Below are 14416 nucleotides of genomic sequence, written 5' to 3'. Positions count from 1 at the left end.
GTCGCTGCCTCTCTGCGTGGCCCACGGCATCAAGGGGAGGCGCGACGCCACCCTCCAGCCAGCACAGGTCTTCTCTGGCTGAGAGAGCAGGGATGATGCAAGACGGGGTTGTTCCCTCCTATTCCTTAGTCAAATAGTGACATGAAGGGCCACTTTAGGGAATACCCAGACTTGCAATTACAGCAGTTTCCATGAAAGGCTGTGTGCAAAGAAGAGTTCGGGAAATCAGATTCTATTTTTTTCTTAGCCTACATCTGAAGGTGCCAATCATTTAACAGAGAAGAGCAAAGCTCTGAAATCTGGGGAAGAATGGAAAGTAGCAACAGAGTCATGAGTCGTTAGGGTCATGTGTCATTGAGGAAGACCTTAAAAAAGAGGTGAAAGAGGCCATGGCCCTGGTGCAACTGGGTTTGTGTATGGTATGATGGCAGTTTCTAGCCACCTTATGGCTCCTTAGAAATGTATGTGGCAGACTTTCCATCTTGCAAAGGATTAGAGATGGAAATCCCATATATCACATGAGCAAATGTGGAAGTAAGTTTTGCAATGCTATGGAACTGAAGAAATTATTTTTCAGGTATGGTTCCATTTCTGACAGCATCTGCAACTTTATTAAGAGTTCTTCAGCAATGCACCAACCTCTCCTTCAAGCTGTAATTGATCTGTACTCAAATACACCAGAAAATCTCTCTACTTATAGGAGCTTGCTACCAAATACTTTACCGAACTGAGGAATGCTTTTTAATAACATGAATAATTATCCTCAAGCCTATCGGAACAGTAACTTCCAGTTAATGATAAAGTGTCTAAAGGCAGATGCACACATATTTCAAAGACAAAGCCCTAAGGTTGAGAAAATGACAATGAAAAGGTAGCATGAGTGCATGTGCCTTGACACGAGGGGAAAAGAGCTGGGAGAGGCAGGTGTCCCCTGGGCAAAGGAACAAAGATTAGTTCCCAGAGAGCACCAGGGCACACGCAGCATCTTGGAAATATCATAACAGAGTCTCAAATATGTCTCCATTGCAGGGCACAGCTGGGGAGAGTTAGCAAGATCTGAAAACATGAAACCAATAAAGAGAAAGAACAACCCACGTGGTTCTTTTCAAAGTTATTTCTTCTTTAAGTGAGTGCTAAGTCCAGTTTCTACATATATAAGTTCTTCAGAAAGAACTCAAAACTAAGTGCCAGAAGCCAATGCTGGCTATGTTACTAACTGTATGGCTGGTCCACCTCTTATTGCCAATAAGACATCAAACACTCTTAAAACCTTGTGTGTTTTTGGCTTCATTCAGATGTGCAATGAAAATCCATGTAGTCACATAAGCTGGGTTGATACATAGTATAAACACCAGTACAAGTGGACCAGAAGCTAGATACTAAACTACTACTTTTTTTTTTCTTTTGAGACAGGGTCTCACTTTATCACCCAGCTGGAGTGCAGTGGTGCAATCACAACTCACTACAGCCTCGACCCCCAAGGGCTCAGGGGGATCCTCCCATCTCAGCTCCCCCAGTAGCTGGGACCACAGGCGTGCCCCACCACACCTGGCTAATTTTTGTATTTTTTTGTAGAAACAGGGTTTCACCATGTTGCCCAGACCAGTCTTGAACTCCCAGGCTCAAGCAATCTTCCTGGCTCAGCCTCCCAAAGTGCTGGGATTAGAGGTATGAGCCACGTGTCTGGCCTGAAATACTTAGATAGCAGTTGATAAACAGCTGTGCCTTACACTATCTCTCCACTTTCAAATGCCAACCCCTTTTTTTTCCAGCCTCTCTTCCTTATATTCCAAGGATCTAAGAGTTAAAGTGTTCATACTCTGCATACAAAATATAGTCTTGAGGACCATGCTCCAGAACTATGACTATTGTCCACCCTGACTTGCTGGTGCCTATGCACCGTGATTGTTATTAAATAGCTTGAGTTCTACTTCTGCATCCAAGAGTTACGAAGGTCAATGCCTCACTCATTTGTTTAACAAACGTATCCATGGCTGAGGATGTACCTGGCCTATGCCTAGGAGTACAGGAATGTTCAATGGTAACCTTGTGGCTTGTACTGATTCACTTCTGTGAACTCAAGGAGGAATCCCTTCCCCATTCTATCATCCAATCTTTCCTTTCTGCCTTCTGATATCTTAAAGTACTTTTCCTCCTGACCATTCTGGGGCTGCCAAGGTAAGTTCTTATGACCCATTTGTTCCTGATGCCACTTCTGCTGCATCTGTCCTTGTTTTCACTGCCTGATTCCCATCAAATGGGTCATGGAAGTTTCCCAAGAAGCCACACCAAATAAAAATGACAGGTTTGGCAACAACAGAGAAACCTAAAATGTTGATCTTTGACAGAGCAGAGAAACTGAGAAATGGGCGAACAGTTCAGTCACAGATCAAAAAGCGCATACTCACAGGTTCCAGGTGACCGAACACTTTCATCTGAAAAGAGTACAGTGGTAATCACCATAATAATAAGGAACATCATCTAGTCAGCACCTACTGGGTGTTAGGGCTTTGCACATATCCCCTCATCTAATCTTTGTAAGTTCCCTGCCCTGTAGGTAGTTCTCCCCTTCATAGATGAATAAATGGAGGGCTGGAGAAATTCAGCAGCACTGGTCGCCAATGTGATCGACAGTAAATATCTGAAGGAGGATTCAAACTCATGTCCAACTCCTAAGCCCAGACTCTTCCCCTGGGTGGTGCTGCACTTGGTAACTCACCACGGGGGAACGGGCACCGAATGTTCTCCAGCGGAAAGCTGCAAGAAAGCCATGGTCTGAGGTTTTCTCCAACAGAGCTTGAACTCTCACTGCAGGGAGGGCGGCCTGTGTAAACAGAATGCGCTTAGCCTTTGAAGTCACAGAGTCTGAGTTCCTGTCCAGGCTTTTTCTCTCACTAGCTGTGTGACTTTGGAAAATTAACTTAATTCTCACTTCTCCCATCTGAAAAAGGGGAAATGCCTACCCTCTGTTTCAATAATGGGGAACTGCTGTAATAATTGTAACAATGTGTATAAAAGTCCTAGCACTGTTGCTTGTACAGGGAGGCTTCCAGTGAATACTAATTTCCCTTTTGTCTCCGGACCCTCCTCCCTTTGCAGGAGAAACAAAAACTCTCACATTATTTCATGGCTCCCAGAGGTAGGAAGGAGGACGGAGTGGAGCAGGAATCTGGCTCAGATGTTCACTGGGAGGAAGTGGACTCTGCATTTCTTCCACCCCAGGAAGCATGAAGGTGTTGCTAATTTGTGGGTGAAGTAAACTTGTCTGGGATACTTTGATAAGCTGCTGCTATGCTATTTTTGTGGGCTAAAAAGTACATTTTTCATAAAAATAGAACCAAAAATAACAACTGTAATAATGCAAAGAGATACCAAAAAAGTCATCTCCACCTCATAGGACTGAATAACCACGACAGCAAGAAGCCTTCAAAAAGTAGGCTGTTGCAAGGTGTGAATAAAACACTGGTGGACTCTGCCAGTGATGCTTTTGCATGACTTGGACATCTCCCAAAAGACAGGACTAGAACCCTGGATTCAGAAAACGAGGACCACATCTTGGTTAGATCAAGAAAGATCCTGTGTCCTTGAGGAAGTCATTAACCTCTCTGAGACGTACTTTCCCAATCAGTAATTGGTTCTTATAATTTATGTCTAATTCCTAAGGTTGTGGTGAGGATTACATGAGGTAATATATCTATAAGTGATTTTTTTTTTTTTTTTTTGCTTCTTGCTGAAGTTCCACACACAAGACTAAGTAGTTCTTAACCATAAAACGTTATATAAGGTTTATTTACCTTCCGCATTATGGAAATGAGTGCAGGCAAAAGAGGAATATATTCTGTAAATATATCGGGAGGGGAACAAAGAAGTGCTATAGTCAAGCACAGTGCCCCAGATCTTTTTGCCAATACAAGGTGACATAAGGACTCTGTCTCGGGAACCTCGTGGGAAAAGCACCCCCTTCCTTTTTAAGTGATTTCTGAAAGCAGAGGGTGATAATTCTCTTTTCATATTTATTGTCCTCAGGAAGTAACTTCTGCATATATCTTGATGCTCAGAGAAAGAGAGGTCATTTGGGTCTATGAATCTAGAACACTCAGAGAAATATCTAAATACAATCTTTTCAATGAAAGGACTGGGTCAAAGAAGAATCCTTGTCTGCCTCAACCACCTGGGATCCTTATTTTCAGTGTGTATTATAGCTTCTAAAAATTGTAAAGCATTTTTTTAAGCCTGCTTCTCAAAACTTAGGGAAAGCACTAAAGCATAGATTTCCTTTTTTCTCCCTCAATTTTTCAGAATTCATAAAGCATAAGAGAGGTCAAAGAATAAAGACTGTTCTTTTATTTCTACAATGCTTTCACAAAGTGTCAAGAAACAGGGAAAACACGATGATAATGTTACCTGCCAGAGATAGGTAAGATCTATCTACAGATATATCTACAAAATGCAAACAAGACTCTTGAGTTTGAAGAATTCACAAGCATATTCACAAGGCTGCTTTAAAGGTAAGCATAGCTGTTAGATATTCTGTACATAAACAGGAAAGAAATCTTTAGAATAATTATAGGCTGGGTGCAGTGGCTCACGTTTATAATCCTAGTGTTTGGGGAGGCCAATGCAGGAGGATCATTTAAGGGTAGGAGTTCAAGACCAGCATCTCTATGAAAATGTAAAAAATATATAAAATTAGCCAGGTGTGTTGGCACACGCCTGTATTCCCAGCTACTCAGGAGAACTGCTGGAGCCTAGGAGTTCGAGGCTCAAGTGAACTATGATCATGCCACTCCACTTCAGCCTGGGTGATAAGAGTGAAATCCCGTCTCAGAAAAAAACAAAAAACAAACAAAAAACAAAAAAAAACAATAAATCTTAAAGTGATTCCTCACCAATACTTAAAAAAATAAAAAAATAAAAAGACTTAACACAAGCACATCTCAAAAGCAAAATTTGACAGTAAATTTCTGGATCATGCTCAGCAGTCAGTCCTCAACTAGCTTATGCTAGGATGGGTCCACATTAAAAGTGAGAGTGTGTATGTGTTTTGGAAGGTGGGGTGGTAGTTTCTGACACATTAACAAGGTGATACAGCAGAAAGACTTAGCTTCCATTCAGATGATCTGGTTTTGAAAACCATTCCTACCACCACCCAAGTAATCTTAGGCAAGGCATTTAACCTCCTGGCGTCTCAGTTGTCATATATAGGAAGATTAATGACACGTACCTGGCTTATCTCCTTTGTTGTGTAAGTCAAGATAATAAAAGTAAAAGAATATGGCCTGTTAGAAGAATCGCTGGGCTTGAAATCAGAGAGTCAGGGTCAAAGTCTTATTTTAGACACTTTCCAATGACCTTGGGCAAATTCCTTGAAATTTTGGGTTTCTTCTTCTGTAAAATGAGGCTATTTCTTCTGTCTCAGGACATAATACTTGAGATCAAATGAAAACACCTGATAGGAAATAAGGAATGCTATACACCACCACACAAATGTGAATGCTACTGACTGATACAGGGCCATGCAAATACAAGATGTTACCATTATCTGCTTAGTAATACATATCAGCAGTTTTGAGTTTTAAACCAAACTTCGACGATGGTTGTAGAATCACCACTTTCTTGGAGGCTTTCTTTCCCTCCATCCTCTGTCTCAAGACATGCTTAGTAAATAGCTTTCCACATCAAAACACTCACAGCCTGGGTTCTGAGCAGTACTAGCCTATGGGAAAATAAGCAGAATGAAAGAAAACGGCCTGACACCTCTAAGAGCTGCTCTGCCCTTGCAAGGATCCCATCTGCAAGGAAGGAGGTATGAGGGGAGCAAAGGGAGAACCCCTTCCGCCAGCACAAGTTGTTTCCCAGGAACGACCTCTGATCCATGATGGGACTCTGCAGTGGCAGCGGCCGCAGGTTTTATGTCCCCGAGCACAGTGGGCACATAATTAGTTTCCCTTTTTTTTTAAAGTTGAAAGTATCCAGTTTATGGGTAGAGTTAAGAGTTAATAAAAACAGCAGCTATTAAATGACTAAAAGCCATCATTCCTAAAGTAAAAGCTCCTTGAGGTCAGGAGGTTTGGTTTTGTTTTTCCTATTTTGTTTACTGATGTATTCCAAGAACCAAGAACAGTGCTGGCATTCAGTAGATGCTCAACAAGCATTTACTCAGCAGATGGAAGGATGAGCTGATGAACAGGTTCTTCCCGTGGGTTCGGAAGAGCTGTACCAAAACCACCCTTTTTTTGAAATACCTGCAAAAAAAAGTGGGTGATTCCAAATCCAACTGAGGTGCCTGCTCTCTCTCCAATTCAGAACAACCAGAAGGGTCTGTCTGAATTAGTAACGCATTAAAGAAAAGTAGGATTATTATATTCCAATTCTTTCCATCAAACATACAACATTATTGGTAGATCACATCTGTTTTAATAAACCTGTAAGGAAGACGTGTAATTATAATTATGTTACCATTGTATGTAAATGGCATTTTAACAAGAAATATTAATACATTTTTATAGAGTACTTACAGCATACACCACAGAAATACTTAAAGGTGCTATTTTGATGGCTTGGATTCTTAAACTTTCCCTCTGAAGTCTTTACATATTAATGTATTTAATGTTTCTTCATTTCTGGGTAAATATTTTTACCAGTTAAGACAAAGGCAAATTTGAGTTCCCGGGACCAAATATCAAAACATTGAGGACAAAAGGGCTTAATTTTTTTTAACTTTTATTTTAGGTTCAGGCGTGCACGTGAAGGTTTGTTATACAGGTAAACGACATGCCATGGGGGTTGGGTGTATGAATTATTTTGTCAACCAGGTAATAAGCATAGTACCTGATAGGTAGTTTTTCAATCCTCACTCTCCTTCCGCCCACCACTCTGATGTAGGCCCCGGTGTCTAGGGTTTAAACTAATGAATGTTTTTACGATTGAGTTTTCATTTACTTTCTAAGTCCCGGCTTCAACAGGTTACTAAAGCTGAGTTTCTCTCCTCACAGGCATCTAGGCCTGACAATCAGTTGTGGTGTCTCTTTGAACAGTTGTATCTCTAAGAGGAGGCTATAATTAACCTTGAAATTAATATCTTAATACATCAAAAGTGAATTGATTTATTTTAAATGCTTAGTTTTTCAACTCATTTTTCATTTACTTTCTAGTGTTCATCCCCTATGATTAAAAATACATATGAATATGTATATACATGTATATATATGTGTGTTATAAACATACATACACATTTCATTTTCTATTACTTGAGCACAAAGGAAAAGAGTACAGTCAGCTTTCTTTTCTCTAGTTCTCAGGTTGTAGTTTGTATTACAAAGAAAATGATTTATTTATTTATTTATGTATTTGAGATAGGATCTCACACTATACCTCCAACTCCTGGGCCCAAACAATCCTTCCACCTCAGCCTCCCGAGTAGCTGGGACTACAGGCGCGCTCCACCATGACAGGCTAATGTTTCAATTCTCAGTAGAGTCCGGCTGGTCTTGAACTCCTGGGCTCAAGCAATACTCCTCTCATGGCCCCCCAAAGTGGTGAGATTACAGGCACGAGCCACCATTCCCGGCCAGGAAAGGGTTTTAAATTAAAAATGCCAGGCTCACACATAGTAGGTGTTCTATAAGTATCTACAGAGTTATGAATTAAGAATAAATTATAAATAATGCGCAGAAACCTAAGGAATTGGGAGTTTTCGTTTTGTTCCACCTAGGGAAGAGAAGATGAAGAGGTAAAAAATAACAGTCTTCAACTATTTGAGTGTCCTCTGTGCAGGAGAGCAATAGATTTATTCTACATTGTGTCCAAAGGGAGACCTCAGACAGATGGGAGAAAGTTTCACTGAAGCAGGTTCAGTTCATCATGAGAAAAAACAGCCTGTTTGATGTATACAATAGCCTAGCTGCAAGTTTTTGTGAAATAATAATTATCCTGAAGGCTCCTTTAAAATAGAAGAATGTATGTTTCTATGATCATCCTTCCTATTTCTAGAAGTACTTAGGCAATATTCAGAAAACCTTAGCAGCCCTGTAGCAGTCATCGTAGTAGTGGTAGACCCACTGCATAAGAGTGTAAAATCAGATCGTTTTGTCTGTACACCAAACCTCAGCATCACACAATATACTCAGGTAACAAACCTGTACATGTACCCACTGAATCAAAAATTAAAATTGAAAAAGAAAATAAAATCAGATCCCTTGTGAATCTGTCATTCTAAAATTGTAAATGCTCTCTCTTTCAGATATCCCCAAAACAGGAGTATGGGCTTTGCTTAAAATTTTTTAAAAAGGTAAATGAATATAATAAATGTTTGCTTTATAAACCTCTAGAATATAATTTTTTAGTAACTCAGTTCTAACTCCTTATGAAATATCTATAGGATCTGACTGAAAATAGATTTTCCCTCCACTTTCATTAAACCATGTAGGTCCATCCTACCAACATATAGCTATACGAATATACAGCCAGAGGCCAGATTTCCACAGGGAATGGACTAATATTATCTGCTCTACTTGATGGTCTTATTCTCACTAGGAAGGAAGAAACTGTTAATTAATTCACATGAGTGATATTTCCAACAACACTTCTTTGTCCAAATAAGATCACATCAGTCAGTTTTCAGACAAATAAAAAAAAAAATAAAACTGCAGGAGTTTGGAGTCATAAGACGTAATTTGTGAACTTCATTTCTCTGAGCCTCAGATTTTCTATCTTTAAGATGAGGGGTGATCGATGTTTGTCCTAAGTACCTATTTCACAGGGTAGTTATAAAGATCAAATGAGAACACAAACATTAATGAAAACCTATAGCGCTACTCATAGGTGCATAAATTTAGAACATAACTGCGGACCATACATAATAGCAAACTTTGTCTCCTAATTACGTAGACAATGCTTAAATGAATACAACCTGTCTTCTTTTTCTTAAGATTCACTACAGGTGTTGGGTTTCAGATCCAATGATTTTGGATTTGTTGTTGTTGTTGTTGTTGTTGTTGACAATCTGATGATCTCAGACTGTGACTTTACACATAAAAAGGTCAAAGGAAAGGGGTCTGCCTACTTGTATCAAAAGCCTACAGGATTGCATACACTGTGTCCCATCACCTGCTTTCAAAGGAGCCTTTCCACTGCATCATAATTTTACTTTTCTCCCACTGAGGTTCCCAAGTCCTGACAGCACCCCTTCCACCCAGTAGACTGCTGCCACTGTGGTGTCCACAGCAGCCGACGGTCTCAGTAACTGTCTCACTAATTGTCTTCATCCTTCCGCAGTGCAAACAAACTAACAAAAAATGCAGAATTTGGCAAGAGTTTTGTAGTCTTCCATCTACCCACCATCATTTCCTACCTGGTGACTATTCTTCAACTGGATAAAAAGGCATCAGCCAGCTAGCCCAGCCTAGGAAACAAATTATTGGATGTGGTTAATTAAGAGCGTGAAAACCTATGTAACAATTAGGGGAAGAATGAGTACTGGGAGGAAAACCGATGGATGGTTTTCATATTTATTGGCAAACTCATTTCTGAAAATGCTGGTCTTGATATAGGAAGATACACGTAGAATTTGAATTTAGTGTTTTCTCCCTCTGCCTATGTGAGGACAATTTCCACACCACTTACGTGATTTTTCTGGAGTCTCAGATAAATCTAAATTAAAATAACCTTAGCGCTCCTCCTTCTTCCACCTCCAGACAGGTCTCCCCTAGAGCTTGGAATGCATCTAACAGATGCCCTAAGAGAAAAAAAAAAGTTGTTCATAAAACTACCGTGCAGACTGAGGATGAGAGAGGGGCTTGTGAAGAAGATACCCTGAGCTGTGGTTTCCTTAGCACTGTGTTGGTAGTAGCAAACTATCACTTTCTTCTTTAATAAAGAGGAGTTTTACTGAGATAATTATGTAAGTGTACATATTGGCTGATGAAAACTAACAGATTACAAGACATAGGTTAAATTGTTGCAGGGATGTGGGGTTAGCCTTCCCCTAAATGGGCTGTGGCAGCTGGATGACTGGTTCCCAAGACTTTTCACTCAGGCCTTGGTTACCAGCTCATGTTCTCAGCCAGTAACGTGAAGAAGGCCAACGGCTCTGCTCATGAAAAATGCAATTTCCCACACATGGAGGGCAATAGCACAAAACTATTCTCTTTCATTGGCGAATGAATTGTGTTTGGTAATCTGAAAGCATCGTAAATTACAGAGACACAGACCCGAGGAGTATTATGCCTTTTATGATACACAGAGAGCCCTGTGTGGATACAAACAGGGCTGGTGGCTCCTGGGTACACAGAAAAGGAATGCAGAGCTCAGGAGCTGACTACATCATATGGCCTTCGGCTTTGCCTCTTTCATTCCTCTATCTGTTCCACCAAAGGACATCCTTATCCTATATAAACATATGGATACACGCTCAGTAAACAATTTCATTGGATAACCCCCTTTCACTCTATCTCCTCTGTTCAAGAACCCACAACGATTCCCTACTACCAACCACATCAAGCCTACCATCCTTTCTTGAATGTAAGGTACCATGTTGAATTGAAAAGAGGTTGGCTTTAGACAGACCTGGGTGTGTATATACTATAAACATTTTCTTTAAAATGGAGCCAATAATACTAAATGAATAGGGTTTTTAAGAAAATGTATGTGAACCTGCTTAAAATTTCCTTTGCCTCCTCTCCATAATCTGACCCTACCAATGCCATCCTATTCCATCACTACTCTAATCTCAAATCTGCATCATGGCCAAGCCAATCCCCTCATTGTCACCCTCTTCCCTTGCCAAAGTAGTTCCATGCTTCCTTAGTGCTGGCTACTATACCCTCTTACTACACCATGTGTCCCCACCCTGCTTACACTAGGATTTATACGTATCTGTCCCTGCCCAATTTCTTTACCCCACCCTGACCTCCTCTCTATGAGGCCAACCTTAATTTTCATGAACCCCAAAGCACTGCTTTTGTCTCTGAAATATCATTATACTTTTAACCCATGACACGTAATTATCAACTTCATTGAACATTATCATCTGTGGTTTACATATTTTAGTATTTTCTTTGGAACACTAGAAGTTCCCCTAAGGCAGAGATCAGTTCTTATACTTTTCTTAAGGATCCCACAGCACCTTCAAAATTGTAAATGGTGCAAGTGATGGCGCTTTGTAAAACGTCAAACAGTATATGCATAGAAGATGCTCTTATTTGTCATAAACCATGAGGACTTGCCTGGAAGTCATGTTGAAACCTTAGAATTACCTTCCAGTTGGGGAAAAAAGGTAGAAACTAGGCCAAGAATCCTACCTAGAATGTCTCACTGGGTGTGACAGTGTTGAGATGAGCCTGACACATTAGTCTTATGCAGAAGTAAAAACATTCCAACAGTCATTCCTTTTGGGTAGCTGGGCAGCACATTCATTTAAAAGCAGACCTCAGTCCCCTCAGGGTTTAAGGTTTGGGCAAAGGAAGTCTTGGTAGCTAGGGAGTGAATCACGCTGGGAAACAGCAACAAGGACATTAACGCATATGTATGAAGCAGGAGAGTTAGTTTCAATGTCACTTAGCTGGCAAGTTTTAGGGGGCTGCAGGCTTTGAACCCAGGCTATGGCACTCCAGAGGCTCTCCTCTTAAACGCTTCAATTATAATCCATTTCAAGATCTGGTGTCTGTCCCCAAAAAGCCATTGACCATAAACTCCACACTTGTGGCAGCCAGGCCCCGTGGCTTGGGATTTTGTATTCTATCCTTAGCAACCATCTTGCTTCAGCGTGGTGTTCTAGTTTCCACCTGTTCACACAATCCTGCCTCTTGGCCTTGCCTTCTTGGTTTGACACTTGGCCCTCCTGGATTTGGTTTAATTTCATACCTTGGTTCACCCTCAGTTCCATTCTCCTACTACCTTGAGGAGTAGGAGAGCCAGACAGACCTACTCTATGCCTACTACATAAATCGAGTATCTTAAGGTGTCTGCTTGTTCAGGAAAGGATCTGAAAACAGAAGGAATTAAATGTAGAAGCACAGGCACTTGGTCTGGGCAAATATAGCACTCATGGGTCCATGGAGTCCCCAGATCATCCCAGGCAATTCCAAGACTAATTTGTTGCAGCACAAAGAATGCAAAATGCCTCCATTTCCTTCGTGCGCCCCTCTGTGCAGTAAGCTACTTCAATCCAGCTCTCCTCTATTAAGGTAGGCTCAGGAACTGGGGTAAGGAGACTGTGTCTGCAAACTGCACACGTTCATGCCAAGTATAAAGAGCATAGTCCTAACAGCAAGGCATGATGGGAGAGGTCCTAGTGAGAAAAGAGGGTGAGAGGTTACCAGGCTCAAACTGCAAGAGTAGAGAGACACCTGGCACAGGTCCACACAGAACACGGGCATGCACAAAAAGTCTAAAACCTAGTCTGATGAAAAATAGAAATCTCTAGTCTGATCCCCACCAAGATCTGCTTGGAAGTTTTCATCTGAGCCAGCGTGATGGGATGTAGCACTAAGAAGACAGCAGTCAGTCCTCAGTGTCTGGGAGGTCTGGGTTTCAGTCCTGGAGCTTACTCATAATGGTATGAGTAATACCTGATGAAAGGATCTTGCAGCCACAAAGGCAGTAAAGTGCATGATCCCTCATAATGGTGGGCAAGTAAGAGGTGGGATAAATCAGAATAATTTCTGATGCCCGTTATTGATGAGAAAAGTTCCCACCCACACAGACTGCACTGACTCTGGCTGGCTGGGCCTGGGTGGTGCTGGACAGGGAGGTGGTGGCAGGATGAAGCAGACTGTTGCCTCCCCCAGAGAGGAGCTAGGAAGACAGACACAAATGATTATTATTAGGCTGATGCAAAAGTAATTGCCATTGAAAGTAAAGCAAAAACCTCAATTACTTTTGCACCAACCTATAATACTTCTCAAGTGAATGGTAAGGGAAAGACATTTCCTTCTCTCTTCCACGTCAAGGGTCAGGTGCCAGAGGTAGAATAAAGATCTAGAAGGGAATTTACATTTCTATTCCATTTCCTTGAACGAAATGGTTTTATACTTTTTCACCAAATTCCTAGGGAAAAGATCTGGTGGCATAATCTGTCAACCCAGGACCAAGAATTAAAGACCTTGATTATTGTCCTGTTATCTACCAGTGTGTGACATTAGGCAAACCATTCTAGACATCTAAAGCTCAGTTTCCTTATCTTAAAACGGGGTTAATCATATTTCCCTTGCCAATCTCTTTGAGTTGTTTTGAGGATCAAATAGCAGTATCAATGAAAGTATTTGGCAAACCATAAGCACCATGCTAAAGGAAAGGGTTATTTTCATGGCTACCATAAAATCATAACATCATTCCATCAAGTTTAAAGATCCTTTTGGTGGGCAGGCTGTGATTTCTTCCTCTGACTAAATACTCAGTGTCACTTTCTGTCTCCATTAGGACAGGGTCAGTGGCCTCCAGGATCAGCTGGATTCAGTTTGAAGTACTCTTCATTTTTTCCAACTTGGTAGAGTGGGTAGTTCTGCTCCCCTGAAGCTATGGCACACTGGGTGGTTTCTAAATTCTGGCAGCTTTTGTAAAAATTTCTGCCTATTTAGTTGGCATCAACTTCTTAATGGTACTTAGTGGTTCAGAATTAATTTCCCCACCACAGAATTATCCAGGACATTCCATGCCTACTTGTAATTTTCTCAAGACTCCTCGGCTCCTAGCTTTCACTCCAAAGCCGTCAACTGCCTCTGTAACTGGAAAATGGGTTTTGGTGGCAATTATCAAAAAGCAGATGTTGCATCCCAACTCAGCAAAGCAATGGTGACCTTGGCCAAGCTAAGAAAAGTAAAGAGCAAGGGAAGAAAACCATGTGCATACAGAAGCCAGAGAATCAACTAGATTTGTATTGAAAACACAAAGACACTATGGCAGTTTGGTTTAGAGTCAGCTCCTCCTTCCTCTTTGTCCATGTGTAAGTCAAGACCCCAGCATAACCAGACTTGATGCCATAAACGGGAACCTGTTTCTAGAAATCAGCTGCCTGGGGACACAAAAAACAGTAGGAAGACTCAACCATAATGAACTTGAGGACCAGAGACATGGAGGTTTACCAGGGACTGATGGCTAAAAGGCAAACAAACTCTGACACCTGAGGAACGGCCAACTGGACGGGGAACTGGCTCATGTTAGAAACTCTATGTTCTGTATGTACTGGCATCTTGTTTTCAGCTCAAAGTCACTTCATCTCTGTGCCCCAGTTTCCCAATGTGTGAAGCAGTGATATTCACAGCCCCATCCCTGTACTTTCCCTACAAGGGAGTAGTGAATAAAGTAGCAGTTATCATTGTGCTTTTGTAGCAGAGGACAAGGGACTCCAGAGGCTCCAGAGACCTGGAGCGTCTATCGCTCTGCCCCCTAGTGGCTGGGCGTAGCATGTGCTGAGAGA

At 41.3% G+C, this 14416-nt stretch overlaps 1 protein-coding gene across 11 annotated transcripts in view; it reads right to left on the bottom strand.

Annotated features, from left to right (window-relative positions):
• The window catches only part of LOC105492953 (PBX homeobox 1), a 330443-nt gene that overhangs the window by 199250 nt on the left and 116777 nt on the right, over window positions 1–14416 (bottom strand). For 5 of the 11 annotated variants that reach the window (XM_071074773.1, XM_071074764.1, XM_071074769.1 and 2 more), the window contains one exon: window positions 2720–2824. The exons of the other annotated variants lie outside the window; for them this stretch is intronic. In XM_071074773.1, the coding sequence (XP_070930874.1) occupies window positions 2720–2824 (105 nt within the window). The remainder of the gene's footprint in view (window positions 1–2719; window positions 2825–14416) is intronic. 11 annotated transcript variants of the gene reach the window in all.

This window comes from Macaca nemestrina, chromosome 1 (assembly GCF_043159975.1).
Source record: "Macaca nemestrina isolate mMacNem1 chromosome 1, mMacNem.hap1, whole genome shotgun sequence".
NCBI classification, from domain to species: domain Eukaryota; kingdom Metazoa; phylum Chordata; class Mammalia; order Primates; family Cercopithecidae; genus Macaca; species Macaca nemestrina.
Note: the sequence above shows the minus strand (reverse complement) of the source record. Positions and strands in the feature narration are given on the sequence as shown.